We start from the raw sequence: 22,592 nt of genomic DNA, 5'->3' as shown, positions 1-22,592 counted from the left end.
CGATTCCAGCGCGGTTTTTCTTTTTTCCCTAGACCCCCCTGTTCCAGAGATACGGCCCACTATTTTGTTGGCTCCCTATTCGCTAATTTCTGTGGTTTGCCAATGGGGTGGAGCTAGCTTTACTGTCACAGATACTGACCAATCAGTGCGAGGCATCTTGAGGGTAGTTTACGCCCTGTTTTCTAACTACAGCAAATTAGCATTTAGGGGGCCAACCCAACAGTGGTCCATATCTCTGGAACAGAAAGACAGCGCTATTCAGGTCAGTAAACCAGTTAAACTTATATGACCTAGTGACAGGTCCCCTTTAAAGCTACCGTAAATAAAGTTTATTCAATGTATCAAAGAGTTCAGCATGGAGTCTGAGTGATAGCTGTGGGTTTTAGAGCAGTTTTCGGTACTGAGAATTGGTTAAATTGTTCCCTCTGATCTAGTCAGGCCCGCATTATAGGGAGAACATGTGCCCTGGGTCCTCCACCAGCTTGAGGATACCACCTACCCTCCATAACTCCCATAGACTTCATATAGCAGAGATACTCACACATACTCTCCACTGGAGTCAGGAGTCATCCTGGAATGGTTTCTCTGAGCCAGTGACATCACACATAAATTTGGAAGTGAATGTAAATATCGCCTTATTTTGTGGTCTTTATAGAAAGCGTACGGAAAAAGGGGGCACATATTTTGGAAATGGAGGGCAATTTGGCTCTGTGCGCAATGATATTTATTGATGAATGTCATCAATGAGGGCAGCCGGGCTGTTTCTTAACACCTCCAGATAGCAGCAACCTCAATTGAACAGGTCGGACTTTAACCTGCCGAAACTGGTTTTTTTACCCTTAAGATAAGCGGCAACATTATCCGCTTATCTCCATACATTCATGGAAATAACATGGCTGTTCATTTTGAATTCGAGGAACTCAACTGATGAATGAACACCTCAATTTCCTACAACAAGATGTAATAAGGTTAGAATTTTACCTGTAGAAGTCTCTTGATGCACTCGATGTGGTTATGCTTCACTGCCATGTGTAAAACACTGTGACCTTCAATAAACACAAACAGAACTCAGTCAATAAAGGGTTAAAAAGCTCTATTAACAGTCCTGAGTCAGAAAATGATTATTTAAAGGTAAGTCAATTCTTATATTCAAGTCTTATGGAAATAAAGCTTAATATATGAGAACTTCTGCAATTTTCTAATATATTTTGTGTTAAAATACCTCACTATTTTCAGAACATCCGCTTGTTGTCAGTGAATGGAAAAATCAAATGGTGAAAATCTGATCTAGTTCTGATCGGAGGTCGCAATAACGCCTCTAAAAGGCATCACTAATGTAAGAAGGCAAGCAGCCAATTGGCTGGTGTGGAAAGGCCGATGTGCTCTTGAACCCCGCCAGATTCGGAGACAGTGAGCGGATGCTCCTCTAAAAGGAGAGGGAGGCTGGGAAAGACTTTTTTTTTTGTTGCAGTTTTATAGCGGTTCTTTGCCACGATCATCTCTGTTTTGCAAAGATTATGAAAATAGCACCCAAAAAACAGACATTTAGAGCATATCTGCGGGGTATGCCATAAATGCAGGTTCCAGCTCGTGTATCGCTATGGTAACAGACAACAAATGAACCATGTGTAGTCTGATCATGCAGTCATACTTCCTTTCATCTGTCCCCTCTTAGGCCTGATTCACACGAGCGCTGTGCATCTCGGACATGAAAAACTGGCGTTTTTCACGTCCGAGGTGCATCCGTGCTCAGCGCTGCGGGACGCGATGTCACGCATCCCCCATAGTTGAGAGTCTATGGAGGGATGCGTGATGCGCGAAAAGAATGGACATGTCCTATTTTCGCACGGACCCTTCACACGGTCCGTTGAAACAACGGCTGTGTGAACGGCCACATTGAATTCCATAGGTCCGTGGGATGGCTGCGGTTTCAATGGCCGTCCCACGGACGATTAACACGTTCATGTAAATAAGCCCTCACTTACATACATTTGGCAAATTGGGCTCTGTTCACACTAGCCTCCTGGCTTCCGTTGATTAACAGAAGCCATGCTGCTGTGCCATATCCATCATACCACGAACCCCATTGGGGTCTGTCAGGGTTCTGTTGATTTGATGTAAAAAATAGGGTTGCATGCTGTGCTATTTTACCCTCAAAAGTGAGGCACATAGCGCCAGCGTGAACGAAGCCTGAGAAAAAAAATAGGGGATTTATGGAATGGAGTAGAACTGCTGAAATCAGGGGTTTATTTGTAGTCTGTTACCATAGAGACACATAGGGGAGCAGAAGAGTTGTAGGCACACAACAATTTTTAATTAAGACCATTTGCAAAATTCATTGACGATGATTTGGAACAGACTGCAGTTTACTATACCTAACATATCCGGAGCAGTGACATCTACTCCATGCGCCAACATGACCCTCAGACAGTCTGCATTGCCCTTCATGGCAGCGAGGTGAAACCTGAAAACCAAAACCAAGATCATTTTACTATGATAAACAGCAGCTGCAATTAATACAAATACGGCTTGTATAACGTGTTACAGTCCTGACCATTATTATCATGACCATAGTGCATTCTACGGATACCGTTCAGAGGCAGAAAAATAAGAGGCCTGCCAGACTACAAAGAAACGCTGTGTAGTCAGATCCCAGAGTCTTCCATCCGTCCTCTGATTTTTGGTAACCCACCGAATGTAGGGGACAAATGGAAGGAAATAGGACTACAGGATCAGACTACACATGGTTTATTTGTATCATGGAGACATATGTCTGCCTAGGAGCTGTATACACACAATGAAAGGAAATTTTAAGACTATTTCATATGTTGCTTTATTTTTAATTTTAGATGCAAATTTTGGATGCATTTGGGCAATACAAAAAAATCTTTGTTGCAAAGGTGTACAATGTCTTTCAAGTACACATAGTTAAAGGGTCTACTATAGACCTTTATGGCATATCCAATTGATATGCTATAAACGTCTGTAATGGGGAAACCCCTTCAAGCTTCTTTAATGTCCGATTGCTGGGATCTCCACCGATCCTGAGAACTGGGGTGCCCAAAGTCCTGTACCCAGCATAGAGATGGCCGTGCAGGAGCAGTCTTTCCCCATTATAGTGACTGGAGATCCATTCTACCGAGCAGTGGGGTTGTCATTGTTCAAACCTATGGCATATCCAATCTGTAGTAGGAAATATGCCAGTTTTTGAAACCAGTACTGCAGCATTCCTTTAACCGGGCACCCATGCACCTCATTGCGTGTTAGATTATCGGATATTCCGGATTTTCAGCGTAATATACAGAAAAAATAAAATAAAATAACGTTTCCCCATACTTGACTTCTATGGCATGTCAATGAGTCACATTGGTGGCAGCAATGATTCCCTTCTCGAGATCGAACAGATCCCATTTTCAGTGGAGAGGTGGCCATTGGCCATGTATGGATGTCACCTATTCACTGAAATGAATGGATGTCGTGAAAGCCGATGAGTGGTCTCATCCATAAGTTTCCATAACTCCCACTGATCTCAATGGAGAAGTCACCATGTTCATTATCAGGACCCATTTGACCTCAGACACCATTGCTGCCCTATTAATGACATCACTCCATTACATAGGTTGAAAAAAGTCACAGGTCCATCAAGTTCAACACTTCACAATAAATTACCCATCATTCATTGCCTGATTTATTATAACCCTCAATGGCATTCATCGGTAAAGAAGCGTCTAGCCTTTTTTTTTTTTTTAGATGCGGACATCGTATCTGCCATCACTACCTCTTGGGGTAGAGCATTCCATAGTTTGGCCACTCTAACTGTAAAGAACCCTTTCTTATATTGAGGTCTGAAACATCTTTCTTCCACACGCAATGGGTGTCCCCTGGTCCTTTGTAGAGCCCCTGGAAGGAACAGATCATGTGCTAGTTCTCTGTATTGACCACACATATTCTTAACATGTATAAGTATACCTCTCCTAAGACGTCTTTTTTAAAAGCTGAACATGCCCAAATTTTCTAACCTAGTCGCCCGCCTCTGAACCCCCCCCCCCCCCCCAGTTCTCCTATGTCCTTTTTACAATGTGAAGCCCAAAACTGAATTCCATATTCTAGATATGTCCTTACAAGGGATTTATAGAGGGTTAATATTACATTTGAATCCCAGGTTTTTATCTCTCTTTTTATACATCCTAAAATCCTATTTGCTTTAGTAAAGAGAATTTTCGAGATACATTACATAACCAAAAGGTATGTGGACCACTCTACTAATTATTGAGTTTAGGTGTTTCAGCCACACTCATTGCAAACAGGTGCATTAAGTCAGGCACAGTCATGTAATCTCCATAGAGAAACATTACTAGTCGTATTGAACAGCTCAGTGACTTTATGCTTGGCGTTGTCATAGGATGCCACCTTTGCCACAGTCAGTTTGTGAAATGATCTGCCCTATATGCCAGCCATGTCCTTGAGGCCTTAAGCAGGGCATCTAATTATATGTATATATATATATATATATATATATATATATATATATATATATATATATATATATATATATATATATAGAGGGTTGAAATTTGGTGGAATTTAATGGGGTCTTAAAATCAACCAGTTAACGCCAAAACAAAAAACACCCCATTGGGGGCGGTGGGGTGGCCAGGGGCAGCAAAATCTTAAATGGCATGGAGGGGGGGGGGTCGAGTGGGGGCTCATTTGAAAGCGCTTTTCAATACAAAAACTATGCTGCAAACGATTTTGAGATCGGATTATTTTTTTCGTTGAGATATTGAACGTTAAAATTATCAACGTCATTATCGACTACAGCCAGTGTTAGCATTACCCCAAATGTACTGCGCGGACCCCATTATATCCCACCAAATTTCAACCCTCTACCTCAAGTCGTTCAAAAGTTATGAGGGTGTTCCGGAACTTTTGGTGGGCACGGTACATATGTACATACATATATAGGCATATCACACAGATTTTGATGGAAAGTCTGATTTGCAAGTTTTTTTTAAATTATTTTTAAAAATCTTCAATATTCCAATAGTCCACCCAAAAAAAATTAGGTTTCACACAACTAAAACCGGACGGTGCAATATGGGTTTCATGTATAGTACAGAAATTAAGTTGGGTTTTCGGTACCTTTGATGTTACGAAACCCTAATTCCACGATGCATATTATGTGCAGATTTGCCGCACATATTTTTGAGTGGCAAATCTGCAACGTAACACAGTACCAGCAAAGTAAATGAGATTTCAAGACATTTCATCTACATATTGCAGTTTTTTTCTGCACGTAAATTGACCTGCGGTGCGCATTTTAAAATTTGCAGCAGGTTAATTGGTCTTGAGTTTCCGCTTGCGAATTTTATCCGACTAGTTTTTTTTAAAAAAAACTCCCCAAAATCCGCAGCATAAAAATGCACCTATTTCTGCATCAAAATATTGCAAATAAAAATGCATTAAAAAAATGCACTATTATTAGGTGCGGATTTTACCTGCGGAACGACCTGTGTTTGGCTACATGCACACGTTGCGTATTTTGATGCAGAATATGCGCACCAAAATCGCAGAAAAAGTTTTGATGCTTTTTTCAGCGCGTTTTTAGGCTGTGGGTTTCGGTGCGATTTTCCACAGCACTAGGCAGATACAATTCGCAAGCGGAAACGCAAGATAAATTGACATGCTGCGGATTTTAAAATACACACCGCAGGTCAATTTACGTATGGAAAAATACCGCAGGGTGAACATGAAATTTCCTGGAATCTCATTGACTATGCTGATACTGTATGACGCTGCGGTTTTGCCGCACGGAATACGCATCTTGTGCATTGACCCTTTATCTGCGGTTTAATGCAGATTTTCTGCACCAAATTTCTGCAACGTGTACATGTGGAATAAAGAAGGAAATGCTCCACAGCAGCAACTACAGTTATGTTAGCTCAAATCTGAAACAAACCAGAAGGCCTGACCAGTGAAGCGAAAGAGGACATCTTACACTCCATGGCTAATACTGTATCCAAAATATGTGGACTGCGTTGTCCCGAATATTTGCATTAGGAAACAGGACAATGAATAGGCAGATCACAGTGTGGATCCAGTCACTTGAACAGATTTTCATTGCCTCTTGAGACAGAAGAATTCGAGATTTGTCTTGTGCTTTTGAAGGGCTTATCGAGGGCTCTACAAGACCTCCAGGAAGACGTTAGAAGAGGACTATCAGGTTTCAGAGGATGGGGAGTTTACACGACGGATGCATTGAAGACTCGCAAAGCACATCTTTTTTATTTTTCGATTGAATTGATGCGCAAATCACACACGGCACACGGATGAGCATCCGTGTGCGGTGCGTGGTTTTCACGCACCCATTGACTTCAATGTGCACGAAGGTGCGTGAAAACTCCAGCATGTGGGAACGGACCCATTGATATCAATGTGCGTGATTCCGATGCGCAGAACACGGACATAGTTCACTCTCGTGTGAATGGGCACTTAGCCTGCGTTGACATAACGTTACAGCCCCCTATGTCGCAGGTATGCCAAAAGTACACTCTTCTGGCATATGCCGGATGAATCAGGGCCTATAGACATGTTTGACGTATATTTCGGGAGCTTTTGTCTAGTCGAGGCCTAGTATCTGAGGCCTTCATAACTCGCATGTGCAGAACACACACATTGTTGTTTTGGTTCACCCATTGACTTCATGTAGTCACTCCCTCCCCTGTGCCCTCCAACCTCATGTACTTACAACGACGCCTAATTTGCCTTGGACCAACATGGTCTTCCCACATCAAAAGTATTTTCCTATGAAATGTCTACCTTGTTTCAAGGGCCTTTAGCACAACCATTACGTTTTTGGCTATACTACTCTTCCTCACTATTGCCATCTTGACTGTCCGGATCAACATCGAAAACTTCCTCGACTTCCTGACTCCTGTCAACTAAAGAGGGGTGGACAAATTCCTGTAGAACTTAGAAGACAGGTAGACCATTCCAGGAGCAGGTGTGACTTTTTGAGTAGTTAGACATGATCTTCAATAGAAAACAACCAAAAAAGTTAGATGCGAACAGAAATTTTCTAGGTGAATTTCTACCTGGCTCCTGGGACTTGCCCAGTCCTGGCTTGGAGAATCTTTATTATGATATTTTGATGCTCCAGGTACAATTAACTGGTAGGGGGGAGTAAAAGAAACAACTTGACGGAACAGTAGGTGTGCCAGTCTTCTCAAATCTCCACCAATGTTCCAAACTTCAGTCCATATTTTTCTTCCAGGAGCGTAGCTACAAGAAGTGCAGAAGTAGCAATCACCCTTTGGGTCCTTGCATCTGAGTGGGCCCTCTGCCACACAAGAAGACACCATTTTTATAGTTGGCACATGGTAGATGGGGGGCCTAGTTACAGATTTTGCATTGGGGGTTTCTTCCAACAAATCTGGTTTTCGACCACACCAAAAACCCCAATGAGGTTAACCGGCCTTCTACCAAACAGCTCGGCAGTGCATGTGTTGGGCAGACATGGAAATTCGATATTTAGACGCATTAAGGACTGTTGTAATGACCTTTGGGCTGGACATAATTTTGTATGTTCTAGTAGTTAATTTATTCTTTCTGCTTTTATGGGTGGATGGAATTTCTATTTCCAACATACGTTATTGATTAAGACACTGGGGTATTTTCTCCCAACGGAGATTTACAGCTGGGAGCTGACCTCAGACCCTGGATTGTAATTAGTACTGTGTGAAATCTTACATTCCAGTCTCAGATTTATTTTCCTACAATCCCTTTTTTACCCGTTATGGTGATTTTACACATCCGTGACAAGAAAACAGAGGCTAATTGCCCTGGCCTGGGCTTTATCAGGAAATACGCTCTCAACTTTGATAAATGAGGTTGTGGAACGCAGTAAGCTGCCCTAACATATCCCATCTATTAACTTCTATCTATTCTAATACAAATTTTTCAGCTATTCCATACAATGGTATGTAGCTCAATAACATCCATCCTTTGAACTACAGGAAGTCATAATATGCTATATAGGTTCCCTAAAAAACCCAGATAAAAAGTCATGGTATTCACATAATCTATTATATAAATACAAGCATTTACATTCTGTACGTGACTGCTAAATAATCATTAGGTTCAGCCATTTGATTTGCCATACAGTGTACAAAACCATTTTTGCTTTTGCGGCTGCAGCTTAGCATTGAGCACTCAGATGAAGTACCCTCTACTGCGAGTCAACACGATCGATAGAGCTTTAGTTTAATTTTTTTGCAAGATCTAAGTACTAGCAACAAACTTGTATTAAATATACATCATAGGAGGGCCTGATTAAAGTTTGTAGGGCCCTGGGCGAACCATGAAATAAAGTGGGGCTCTGTTCACATCTCATTTTGAGCCTATGTTGTATATATACACGTTTGGAGGCCAGCCAGAACCATGAGGTAAGTTAGAAACAAAGGGGGAAAGAATGGTGGACTAGGAGGGTGTAGGTCCCCAAGTGCGGGTTCCCTGGGGTCACTGCCTCTTTTTTCATGCTATAATCTGGACCGGTTAGGGTATATGCACACGACCTCTTTTCAGACGTAATGGAGGCGTTTTACGCCTCGAATTATGCCTGAAAAGACGGCTCCAATACGTCGGCAAACATCTGCCCATTGCTTGCAATGGGTCTTACGATGTTCTGTGCAGACGAGCGGTCAGTTTACGAGTCACTGTCAAAATACGGCACATAAAAAAACGGCTCGTCAAAAGAAGTGCAGGACACTTCTTGGGACGTTTTTGGAGCCGTTTTCTCGTAGACTATTGAAAACAGCTCCAAATACGGCCGTAAAAAACGCCACGAAAAACGCCGCAAAAAATGCGAGTTGCTCAAAAAACTTCTGAAAATCAGGAGCTGTTTTCCCTTGAAAACAGCTCTGTATTTTCAGACGTATTTTGTTAATCATGTGAACATACCCTAATTGTATTTTCTTTCGATACCACACCAGTACGTGTTGAACTGTCTGCACACCGATATCTTAGACACCATCCTATTATTTTTATCATTGTATGCTTCTTAATGATACGTCTAGGTTAGAACTACATTAATTTACCATAACCATAGCTATTATTACATCCCTATAATCTGCAAAGTACAACCCAGACAACAGCAATTCTTTCTAAAAACGACCGCCCCATTATTGAATTTGTAAAGCACGTGCCAGGAATTCCACTTCTTGTCTGATGGAATAATAACAACAACAGAGGCGACTTTGTGCAATAGTAATGCCAAACACCAACAGGTCGGTATTATCACCAGTCCATTATTAAAAGGGGAGGCACAGCTACAGGGGGTGCAATCACAATCTTCTCAAAACATAAAGGCGGACAGGTTTGTTTACACGGAGGCTTTTGTCACGCAGAAAACATTCTTGCACGGTTTTCTCTTTAGGACGCAGATACAGTTGAACCCAATGCTGAGGCACGGAACCATCAGCTCCCTGCTTCAGAAATAGATCAGAGCAGAGGGAGCTCCTCCGCTCGCCGCGGACTCCACGGGCGCAGCGCTACTTTAAGTGCTGTGCTCGGGGAAGACCTTGACGGCCCTGTCCATATATGGACAGTGAGGTCAGTGGCTACTGATTGAGCGGAATCCCCGTTGCCGATGATCTGGCCGGGGACTCCGCTCCTAGGAGGAAACCCCTGAGGTCACTGTCGATATATGGACCGTGATGTCAGGGGCTCTTCCTGAAGCAGAATCCCCGGCCAGAGTCGGCAACGGGGATTTCGGACAAGGAGTAGCCACTGACGTCACTGTCCATATATGTTGGCTTTATACTATATGGGTGCATTATACTGTATGGTGGCAGGTAGAGGGCATTATACTGTGTGGGGGCAGCTATTTAGCATTATATTGTGTGGGAGGCACTATGGGAGCATGATAATGTGTGGGCTGAACCAAGTGTGTATGGGCGAGGTTTGGGTGGGATTAGAGGCGTGGCTTAAAAGAAAAAAAAATGTTGTCCTTTGTGATACTTGAAAGTTTGGAGGTATGTAACCTTACAATGTCAGGATGTTCCTACAGTTTCCAGATGGCACATTTAAACATTGTGTGAGAGCACAGAACATTTTATTACTGAAGGTACACTTAAAAGCTATGTACACCTATGCAGGCTTTTTTTTTTTCTATGTATCTTCTACACATAGAAGCTGTATGGTTCACTATGATTCCGTCAGTCTTGCTGAACTGACACCTCAGCGGAGAGCGGGTCATGTGTGTGTCTAACACACAGGATCACAATAATTACGATCACATCTAAAATTTATGATTGTAATCCTGTGTTTGGGTGCGCGCACACGTGGCGTACTTCCATTATATTTCCGTAACGTAAAAATACGCTAACGGAAAACTACAATGTATGCCTATGGGAAAATTATTCTGCAATGCAAGAACTAGAGAAATCTCTCTGCGAAACAGAATATTTTTTCCCATAGGCATACAATGTACTTTTGCACAGTGTATTTTTACGCTACGGAAATACAATGAAAGTACGCCACATGTGAGCGCACCCTTTGACACACACAGGACTCGCTCTAAAGGGGTTTTTACACCGGACGATTATCGGGCAGACGAGCGTTTATATAACGCCCGTTGCCAATAATTGCCCTGTGTAAAAAGAGCAGCGATCAGCAGATGCTCGATCTTCTGCTGATCGTACCGTTTAAAAAAAGTAAAATATTATCGTTGTCAGCAACAAATCTCCCTGTGTAAAGGAAGACGTGCTGCCGACGTGATAGTAACGAAAGAACCCGGACCATTAGGAGGGTTCTACATGGGATTAGAGACATCCCTGGTTTTTAGGCGGGAATTTTTCCCGCTGGTATCTGGGCAGAATAGGAATTCTGCCCGGTGATGTCTGTCATTGAGCCACAGCTGTGGCCTAGGTGACAGTGAGGGCAGTTTAAGGCCTTAGTAACAGTCTGGGATTGGTGTAAGAGGTGTGGTCAGGTGACAAGTTAGGTAGATATAAACCAGGAATATGCAGTGGTCTTGGCAGACCTTCTGATATATTCCTGGAATAAATGTTCACTGCCCCCGCCCTCCCTCCCTAAATTTTGTGATTGTACTGTATTTATTACCACGGCCTTTTGTTGAAAGGGGTAAGTCGCTCAGCAGTATGAGTGGACATTTATGTATGATTTGTGGTAGGCTTGAGTTTATGGCTAAGGGCCTGTTCACATCACCGTTCATTTCCATTCCGGGGTTCCGTCGGAGGGTTCCGTCGGGTGAACTCCGCAACAGAAAGTGAAAGTGACAGCACAGCTTCCGTTTCAGTCACCATTGATCTCAATGGTGATGGAAACATCGCTAATGCTTTCCGTTCGTCACCATTCCGGCTGGTTTCCAACGGACTCAATAGCGTAGTCGTTTTCCGACGGAACCCCGGAACGGAAATGAACGGTGATGTGAACAGGCCCTAAGCCAGGTTAATAATTCAGGATGATAAAGTTAATGGTTTTTATTATTCAATATTTTATGGTAACTTTAATAAAAGGCCGTGGCCAGAATATTTTTTAGCACCACTCCAGTGTAGTGTCTATTTATTTAATTTGTTAATTTTTGATAATAGTTATTTTATTATAATGTTAATAGTATGTTTTGTAATCCCATTAATGGTGATGAGCGAACGGAGTAACGACCGCTCGTCCCCATCCATAGCTCCGTGTGACAGGAGCAAACGAGTGCCGATCAATGATGTCTCGATGATGGGCGCTCGCTGCACCGGCCGGTGTAAAAGGGCCTTAGGACAAGCAGTAAGTTCAGTTAAATGGACAGAATTGGCTCATAGCGGACGATACTATATAGTAAAAACAAAACAAAATTTTTAATAAAAGTTTTTAAACACCTAAAACAAAACATTTAACAATAAAAAAAATGGCTACAAAAGGGGTTTAACTGGTTGCCGACACAGGACGAGTATGCTCGTCCTGAGCGGCGAGCACTTCGCGCATTAGGACGAGCATACTCGTCCTGTGTGACAGCCGTCTCTGCCGTCTCTGTGTGTGCGATCGAGAGCGGGGCAACGGCTGTAATACACAGCCACGGCCCCGCTCTGACAGCGGAGAGGAGAGAAACATCTTCTCTCCGCTGTTAACCCTTTGAACGCCGCGATGACAGCTGATCGCGGCGTTCAAAGAGAGGGGACTGCACATTGATCGCGTCACAGAATATAACTGTGACGCGATCAAAGCCCACAACTCGTATGGCCAGACAGCCCAGGGTCCAGTGAAGGACCCCAGGGCTGTCTGAACATATTTCCTGTTGTTAGGGCATACTGAGGTATGTCCTAACAACTGCCTGTGTACGATCAGTAACAGGCTAATGTACTGGCATATAGATCTATGCCAGTACATTGCAGTTACAAAATAAAAATCAAAATAATAAATCCCTTTATGGGATTAACAAAAAAAGTTAAATGATTGTAAAAAAAAAATAATGGTAAATAAATAAATAAAAAGTAAAAAAAATACACAGAAACACACATTTTTTATAATAAATAAACTTTTTAAAATATAAGTCCAAAAACATGAAATAATATAGACATATTTGGTATCGCCACGACCGTAACAACGTGTACAACAAATGTATACCATTATTTATGATGATCGGTGTATGGTGTAAAAAAATAAATATTAAAACTGCTGTGCAACTGCTTTTTTTCTGCATTTTAATCTAATTAAAAATTTATAGAAATTAAACGATAATGTATTTGTACCAAAAAATGGTACGTACATAAAGTACAACCCGTCCCGCAAAAAACAAAGTCTCATACAACTACGTCGTACAAAAAATAAAAGCGTTATGAGCGTCGGGATGCAAAGAGGGAAATGTAAAAAAAATTGCTCTGTCCTCAAGGCTAAAATTGGCCGTGTCCTTAAGGGGTTAAAGACTTTGTTTTTCAAAACGGCAACCTTTTTTTTTTATATACAGATAATGAAAGCACGCAATGACAATGAAATCGCGTCATACAACGCATGCACGCACGCACATGCTCATCCCCTACATACCTACACACAGACGCACACATACTCACTAAGTCCAATACATGCACGCACCCACTACATTAACATACACACATGGTGGAAACGGTGCTGGGGATGTTAATAATGCCAATGAAGGGGCACGTAAAGGCCAAGCTATAAATTCTAGAATATATGTATATGCAGTATATTTGAATCTAGTATCTAGACTGTAGTTATAAATAGGGGGGGGGGGGGGTGGCAGATCAGGAATGTCAGGGATGAATAGGACATTAATGGCAGCTAAGTCCGGAAAACATAACGAGGATATGTGCGACGGGCTGGACCCTTATACAACACATATGAATAAAGAGTCATGGTGATGAGACTCACTATAATGGTACAATAGATTTGGCGGCCGATGCCCTTCTCCTCCCTCCTGCACTAGAAATCACATTAGGCACCCTCGCTGCCCTATAAACAATGGTTGCGTTGTTGTGTAAGTACTGAACTTACACTGTGTTAAAACTCTCTCTGCCGGAGGATCGATTTAGGTCAGGACTGGTTAAACTTGAGCCTGAGCAGGGGGAGGCCAATGTGACGCTTGATTCCTCAGCCGTGCCGCAGACGATGGAGGTCTGTGGTAGTGTAGAGCGGGCTGTGCACTGATAAGTGGAGAAGCAGACGGTTCCGTCAGCGCTCACTCCACCAGCACTCCCTGTTGCTCCATCAGCACTCACTTCGCACTGCACTGAAAGGGGGGAATCATTGTTGGTCTCTCGCCCTCGCTTTTGCCGCGATCCGTGCTCTCCCCTTCCCTTCAGAAAGACGCTGGTTTTACCAGCAAGTCCAGCGAGGGAAGGGGATGAGGTCTTAAAGAGAATATATATTTTGGCCATCGGCGTCAGCTGGCGTCGCCCCCCACAAGCCGCCACCCTAGGCACTGGCTCTCCAGTGCCTAGTGGTAAATACGGCCCTGCTGACTTGATCCATTCAGGTCTCAGCGCAAGATACAGCTGCTCTGTATACAGGACACAAAGCAGCTGTACCTCAAAAAATTAAAATAATTTTTAATAAAAAGTAATTAGAAAGTTGCACCAAACACACTAATCGACATGTTATTTAAAAATAAATAAATAATTGTTTTTAAAATGGTATACATAGCCTAAGGACATCAGGGTAGTAATACCCACCAACACACTAGGTATAATATATATCTCACACCTGCACAGTACATCATACGGCTATAGTCTTCTATACAGGGAGTCAGCATTTTGGAATGAATAACAGATGTCCATAAATTTAGAATTTACAAATTTACATTTTTGTGGTGAATGTAGAGAATGTAGACATTTAACTGTGATGCCCCATTTACCATGAACCACTGGATTTATAGGTCATGAAATAGCACGTTCCATATGTTTAATGTTTACTTCAGACTCTTTCATATGTTTAAACACCTACAACTGCTGGAACAGAGTCACTGCATATCAATGTGTGATCGGTATGGGGACTCCCACCAATCAGCAAAATACTAGAGATGTCCAGCCACTTCACTGAAGTACCTGACACGGTGCTGTCCATACACTTGTGGTTGTGTCTGGGACTGCAGCTCAACCTCATTTCACTCCAACGAGCGCCACTGTCCCTTCCTTCTGCAGATCAGTGGGGACCGGGGGTTGGACCACCACCGATTTCTTATTGATCGGTATAGGTCCCTTCCCTGGGAACACACCAATAAGTAAAACAGTGGAGTTGCGTGGACCCTTCACTGCGGTACCTAACTGACGGCCCCCTAAGGTGACCAGGGCCCGGGTGCGACCGCTGCCTCTGCCCCACCATAGCTACCCCACTGTGTATGGAATCAACTTTTTGCAGATTAGATCAATTCTATGTGTAAACAATCATACATTTTGTCAAAAAAGAAGAATGTGAGCCCAGAGCTAAGCAAAGCTGGGAAGAGGGCGGTCATGACGGCTCTGGGCCTGCAAGGGGTCAACTAGAGGGGTATTGTGATTATAGATTGGTGGGTGGGTTTGAGTTAGGAATGTTGCTAGGGGGCTGGGAGCATGGGGGGTGGAGTTAGGGGACATATATAGGTGGTAGGTAGAAAGTTTATGGCTTGAAAAAAATTGTGAGGAGAGGGTGTGTGTAGCAGTTGCTGGGTAGGATTAGGGAGCAGGCAGTGGGGAAGGGGCTAGGGTGGTTTTAGGAGCAGTTAGGGGCCTTAGCAGGGTCTCCTTTAGGGCATCCCCCCAGGCCACCTGGACGGCCCAGTCCTTTTACATCGCAAGTTCCCTGGTGCCGACGGAGGAGTGTGTCTCCCGCCCTTAACTTCTGTGGAGGTGCCGGAGGATGGGAGCAGTGACGTGGATGGTCCGAGGCCGGTGGGAGAGATGGCGGCAGCTTCCCGGGGTGCGGGTGATGGAAGCAGGGAGTAGCGGTCGGGCCCCTGCCGTCCGGAGCTGCGTGCGGCAGGCAGTCGGCCCGAGTGTCCTGAGGAGAGTGAGGAGGCCAGTGGAACAGCGTGGGCCCAGTCAGCGGGAGGGGCTTCCTTCAGTGGCGGTTCAGCGGCCGGAAGAGTCTTCTTTTATCCCCATTGCGGTGGGCTCATGTGGAGAGCCGGCCCAGAGCTCATGCAGGGGACGGGAGGAAGCGGCTGCTGGGGTGAGTGTTACTTGCACTCTTGCATCGCCATCTGCTGGACGTGAGGCAGGACACAGTATTACACCCTGTGGTCTGGGTGTTAGAGCGCCACCATCTGAAAAAAGTCAGTACTGCAGAAGGGGTGGCAGGCCAGCGCCACCTGCTGGTCAGGATATGTATTACAGCGGTGGTGGCAGGCCAACGCCACCTGCTGTCCAGAATTTGTATTACAATAGTGGTATCCTGACGAATGCTGGCCATTTTCTTCGGCCTACGCCATCTGGAGAGGACGCTGGCCCAATTGCTGGCATTTCGGCTGTTTATCTGCTGTTACAGGTGTCGGCTGGCAGCGGGGGAAGGATACCCCATCCAATTGACAAAACGGCCTGTCTGATTAGGAGTATATTTTATTTAGACTTTCGTTTCCTTGGGCCTTTTATGCTGCTTTTCGGGTGGGGGAGTTAGTCCCTCCAGTCGAGTACAGGGTGGTATTCAGCTGAGAGATGTAGTTTTCCGTGAGGGAGTTTTGGGAATTCTGCTATACCATTCAAAATCAGATAAAAGGCAAGGGATTTGAAATTTGTTTGAACGGTGTTAGGGATGAGATGTCGTGTCCAGTGGGTTGTTCCTTGAATTTTATGGAGGTTCGTCCTCAAGGGTTTTCCTCTTTCCTGGTGCATGCGGATTGTTTAGCTTTTGCCAGATTTCAATTTATTGCTATTTTCAAGCAATGCGTTCAGGGGTTAGGCCTTTCACATCTGGACTACAGCTCCCATTGTTTTCGCATTGAAGCTGCTAACAAAACTGCTTGTTTCGGTCTGGAAGTTGCATCAGTTAAGAGGATTGGTCATTGGGATTCAGGTAGTTTCCGGTCATATGTTAGGCCACACTTCTTGGAGTGCTAATGGATTAGCCAGTGGGGCGTGTGTCTCGGGCAGTTGTTTAATGGTTTTTCTGTTGCTTACTTTTTCTTTATTTTCAAGTTTAGCGAAACGTGTGGCCTGGATTATAGCCCATTCTTATATTTATTGGGAAAAGATGCGGGCCCTCGTGCGTCCAGATGGTAGGTTTTGGTTTTGAACAGTGATGCAGTGGATTTGCTTTGGTTTGCGTGGGATCAGGTAAGACCTTTGTTCCAGGATTCAGTTCGGTCTTGGGGGTCCCATGTGGTATTTTAGTTGTGCACGCTAGGTGGAATGATATTGGGGGTTATCCTATGCAGAACAACATTGAAAATATATATTTTTTTTGTATGGCCATTCTGATTTATTAATCATTTGGTCTGGAATCATTCAGAGAATAAAATGGAGGATTGCACTGTCTGCATCGGCACGGAATAGGACCAGGGAAAAAATTAACAAGATGGTGGCAAAGTTTGTCTGGTTAAATGAGGGTTTAGTGGTTCGTCACCAGTTGTTGGAAACGAAGGGGTCCTACATTAGTAAGGATGGGGTTCACTTGACAGATGTGGGCCTTGATGTCTTCCATTTTAGCTCAGGGAGGGCCCGGAGCTTGTTTTTCAGGTGTGGCGGCGTATGAAAACTTGAGTCAAGTTTTCATGCTGTGGCGGGTCCTTGGCAATGGTATTTATGTTTATATATTGCTGTCTTGGACACAATACATTGGTTTTATTTTAAAAGTTATGATGGCGGTGGATTTGGGCTTCTGTAAGGGGCGGACCCTGGGAAGCGTGGTGTTTTAGAACACTCGTGGTGACGCCACTGTAGCTTAAGTGGTCACGGCTAGTGGTTTAAGGATATTGCTTTATTTATATTGGATGTTGTCAAGGACTTAGCCAATTATTGTTAATATGTTATACTATGTTTATACTTGCTTTTATATATCTTACAGGTTATGTTAAAAGAAAAAGAGAGCACACTTAATAAAGCTGTGACAAGCTGTGTCAATGTGTATTTACTAGAGAGGAGGGCGTTTGTATGGCCCCTTGTACCGCCATGTTTTTCTTGCTCATCGATTGGCCATTTGCTCATATCTATTTGGCTTTTATGGTTATGAACTCTTGTAATCATTTCATTTTCTCGCCATTCATCGTATACAATGCACCTCACACTAGTTCCTCTGTTTAGGGGATTTCTCCGATGTTACCGTGTTACATTTCACAACCCCCGCCTAAAACCTGATGACTCTCCAGGTTTAAAGGGTTCTCTGCCGCCCAGTTCTGTAACAAATAACCCTAAAACAGATATAAAATGCAGCAGGTTGTGAACCACCTCTGTGATCAGAAGATTAAAGACGGTCACAGACATCAAACAACTGCTGGCAAAAAACCTGGCAAATGTCATACTCAATGCCCCCCATTAAGGTCCCCTTCCGACTTGGCTAAATGTGCATGTTATTTCCAGGGAGTGAAGCGATGGACAGTTTTGGTAACATTCATTAGGTCGAGAAATATAATTAGATCACCTGAAAAATACAAGACAGCGGATACACATTCGGCTATGATTGACAAGACATGCCCAGGGCTGGCACAAAGTGCAAGTTGATTACACAGCCGCCGGGCAGGAGGAAATAAACAATACAGCTTTACCCAAAGGCAGCGTGGGCAGTATTGTGAGCGCAGCGAGAGCCGCCAGTCATCGGCAGCACTGTCTCCCTCAACTGTGAAAACCCCAAAAAAAAAAAAACATACAAACTAAAAAAAAGTTAGAGTTATAAGCAATAGAAAGCGAAGGGCGGATCCTTATTAGTCTTTAAAGCCCAAAAACCAGCTACATTATTAAAAGGGCATTGTCTCATCAGAGACAACCCCTTTCAGAATGCGGCCTCTGGGGTGATCAGCTGATCGCCCTGGGTCCCGCTCCTGGCAACCAGCTGATTTTCCCGGAGCAAAACAGCAGTCGCTGCAGGAAAAATGTGGTACTACTTGACAGCCATTCAGATAAATGGCCATCCTTGTAAAAACAAGGACAGCTTGAATCTGCCAGAACAGGAGCTAGTCTTTGTTCTGACCCAGAAGGGGGTACCTAGCAGGTTACCACCTCTCTATGACATCCATATTCCCCAATAGGGCATATAGACAGAAGTGGTTTTCCATGAGACAACCCCCTTAAAGGGGTTAATACACACTAAAGGGAACAGGATTATGCCCTAAGTATATGTACGGGACATAAATTCAGTATCTACAATTAAAAAAATGCAACATTTTTTCCAATCTTAATGTGACTGTTCAGAAGTTAAATTTGTGCCTGCAGCCTATTAGACACTGACATCCTACACAACTGTATTATACGCCAGAGCTGCATTCACAATTCTGCTGGTTGTCACTGGAAACAGTTGGCAAGATTGTTGTCAGACACATCCCTAACAGCTTAGCTGAACTCCTATAATGCAGGGGGGAGGGGGCGTTCGTTAGGGTTTTTTTTTTTACCACATCAGATGACTGTATAGTGCCTGGTGGAAAGACTACTTCTCCTAGGCAGAACACCAGCACAAGCTCGGTGCAGGCACTAAACAAACAGGTAATTTCAGCTCTGAAGCCAGCAGAATTATAAATGATCACACAATCAGTCCACACATACCCTCCTGTCACACAGAAAATAGGAAGATGGTAGTAACTTACGCGGTTTTCCCATCACTGTCCAGCTTGGTGGCCACCACCCCTTTCTTTCCCAGAAGAGCTGACACTTTATCCAGTTCTCCATGGTCCACGGCTTGTAGCAGGCGCTCGTCATTCTTATTCCACTCATTAGTCTGCAGTAGAAGATGAATGTATTAAGGATTGGCAGGATCATATGATACTTATATTATATACAAGGCTGGAAATACCGGATATCTAATACAAATCCCTAAAACAAAAAAGGGAAATCTGCTGTGATGAAGTCCACTGCAGAATTCCTAGGCAAGTGGTGAGGTTTGCACAGATCCCCTGCGCTCCGTCTTCTACATTAGCTTACATTACTGGACATACATAATGCAAGATAGGCCCGGGATGCGCTGACATAACCGACCATTGCCCATGGTCAACCTCTTCAATAGTTTCAAGGCAGCTCCAGCAAAATGGCTATGTGAATGGAGACCGCAGTATACGGCACGTGAGGAATCACAAATATCGCAGAGAGGGATATATATGGATTACACAACAAGGCCATTCAGAAGTCTAGGATAGCTGGCCGACAACCAACGTAGCAGCTGTAATATTGGTTGTCACCCAAGCTTTGTCAGAAACAGATATAGCGAAGAAGTGGAGTCTTTCAATTTAAACCAATTCGACAAAAGAAGAACGGAGATCTGATCAACTGAGATCCAGCGATTTGTAGGGTGTGTGTGTGTGTGTATTATATCACACACACTCACACACACAAACACACACGTCAGCGCAGCGTCTACCAGGACATTTTAGAGCACTTCATGCTTCCCTCTGCTGACAAGCTTTATGGAGATGCTGATTTCATTTTCCAGCAGGACTCGGCACCTGCCCACACTGCCAAAAGTACCAATACCTGGTGTAATAACCAGTGTCACTGCACTTGATTGGCCAGCAAACTTGCCTGACCTAAACCCCATAGAGAATCTATAGGGTATTGTCAAGAGGAAGATGAGACACCAGACCCAACAATGCAGACGAGCTGAAGGACGCTATCATACAACCTGGACTTCCATAACACCTCAGCAGTGCCACAGGCTGATCGCCTCCATGCCACGCCGTATTGATAACACCTCAGCAGTGCCACAGGCTGATCGCCTCCATGCCACGCCGCATTAATAACACCTCAGCAGTGCCACAGGCTGATCGTCTCCATGCCACGCCGCATTGATAACACCTCAGCAGTGCCACAGGCTGATCGCCTCCATGCCACGCCGCATTGATAACACCTCAGCAGTGCCACAGGCTGATCGCCGCCATGCCACGCCGCATTGATAACACCTCAGCAGTGCCACAGGCTGATCGCCTCCATGCCACGCCGCATTAATAACACCTCAGCAGTGCCACAGGCTGATCGTCTCCATGCCACGCCGCATTGATGCAGTAATTCATGGAAAAGGAGCCCACGACCAAGTATTGAGGGCATATACTGTACATACTTTTCAGTAGGCCAACATTTCAGTATTAAAAATGATCTCTGAAATTGGGCTTATATAATTTTCTGAGACACTAAATTTTGGGTTTTCATTAACTGTTCCCATAATCATCAACATTAAAAGAAAAACATGCTGGAAATAGATCACTCTCTGTGTAATGACTATATAATATATGAGTTTCACTTTTTGAATTGAATTACTGAAATAAATGAACTTTTTGATGATATTCTAATTCATTGAGAAGGACCTGTATATATTATATTTATATTATGTAACAGGTGGGAGAGTGTTTAGGGTGGCAACTGCCCCTCAGAGGAAATGGCACAGCAAGAACTTCAGAAGGTATAAGATGCTGAACAGAACTTTACTCCAACACAGGCGCAATCTTCACGGTTACAATATTTGGTACATAAGCTTGACGGTTTCACTAATAAATAAGCGCTATACTTGGCAGTTTATGATATAACCGGTGAGAATGGGAGACTGCGTTGACTAATAGCTCAGTCTCAAGTTAAAGGGAAGTTGCCATGATTTTTTTTTTTTTTTACAATATTGCTTTTAGTATGATATTAAAATAAATTTTATTTATTTGTGTTCTCGTGTTCTACTTATTTATTTTTTCTTACTTTTACTTCTCTATGGGGGCTGCCATTTTATTTTCATCTCTGTATGTGTCGATTAATGACACATACAGTGATGGAATACGGCACATACAACCCCATAAAGAATGCGAACGGGAGCCGTTCCATTCACAACAGCGTACGCCGTCTGTGTGGGAACGGCACATGCGCCGCTCCCACACAGAGCAAAACGAAGCTCGTTAGCAGAGCGAAATCCGGCGCCATTTTCATGTGGACTGGAAGCCGCTGCCGAACAGTAAGATGACCATATCTTCAACTGTGGTTTATTTACTAAGTTTATTGCACGTGGCTATCCTAGAAAATGGCTACATAAAGCCTACGCCAGGGCGAGAGCTACGGACAGAAAGGAATTATTATACGAACGAAAATCTGTGACTAAACACTATCCAGCGACTGCTGTCAAGTCTGGCGGGACAACTGGTATCGGATGCATTGGTACCTTTGACACTGGTTCACAACAGGTCCGTGAGATCCTTAGTCGCCACTGGCCTATTCTTTTGTTCGATCCTGATCTACAAGGGGTTGTTCCCCCCCCACCCCGACCATTACGTACCGCAGGGGCAGCAATTTACGTGACTATCTGGTGCATAGTCATCACACTGGACCTACTACGGTGTCCAAAAATTGGCTTAAGACGTCGGTCACAGGCTCTCATCCATGTGGCCGATGTTCAATTTTGCCATCTAATGCCCACTACTAAACAATTTACTAATCCATTTGACAATAGAGTATACCAGGTCAGACAATTTATTAACTGTCAAAGTAAGGGGGTCGTTTACATTGTCAAATGTCCCTGTCTCAAGCTATATGTGGGTAAGACCATACAGGAATTAAGGAGGAGAATCTCAAAACATTTAAGCACTATAAATAAAAAAGAGGATACATCTGTCTAGGCATGTGCGTTTTGTACACGGCGGGGATATCCGCTCGTTACAATTTTGGGGTGTTACGCAGGTCAAACTTGGTCCAAGAGCAGGTAATCTGGACCTTAAATTATTACAAGAGGAGACACACTGGAACCACCGCCTGGGATCCCTCAGCCCAGGAGGTCTGAACGAGGGATTCACCTTCGCAGCGTTTCTGTGAACCCAGCATGCAGCTAGTATGCGGTTTATAATGGCCATCAGCCATTAGAATTACACCTTAGATGCTCTCGAGTGTGTATAGGTTGCGGGTTGAACATATGGATCCTCTTAGAATTAAACCTTGATCTATGTGTCTTTTGACATGTATTTCTCACTATTGACAATACCGATTATAAAT

The 22,592-nt window shown here is 43.8% G+C and overlaps 1 protein-coding gene across 3 annotated transcripts in view; it reads right to left on the bottom strand.

The window, feature by feature from the left end:
- The window catches only part of RAI14 (retinoic acid induced 14), a 134,635-nt gene that overhangs the window by 36,420 nt on the left and 75,623 nt on the right, over nt 1-22,592 (bottom strand). For all 3 annotated transcript variants that reach the window (XM_075841755.1, XM_075841763.1, XM_075841772.1), the window contains exons 3-5: nt 19,229-19,359; nt 2,376-2,464; nt 982-1,046 (exon numbers count right to left, since the gene is read on the bottom strand). In XM_075841755.1, the coding sequence (XP_075697870.1) occupies nt 982-1,046; nt 2,376-2,464; nt 19,229-19,359 (285 nt within the window). The remainder of the gene's footprint in view (nt 1-981; nt 1,047-2,375; nt 2,465-19,228; nt 19,360-22,592) is intronic.

This window comes from Rhinoderma darwinii, chromosome 1 (assembly GCF_050947455.1).
Source record: "Rhinoderma darwinii isolate aRhiDar2 chromosome 1, aRhiDar2.hap1, whole genome shotgun sequence".
Classification (NCBI taxonomy): domain Eukaryota; kingdom Metazoa; phylum Chordata; class Amphibia; order Anura; family Rhinodermatidae; genus Rhinoderma; species Rhinoderma darwinii.
Note: the sequence above shows the minus strand (reverse complement) of the source record. Positions and strands in the feature narration are given on the sequence as shown.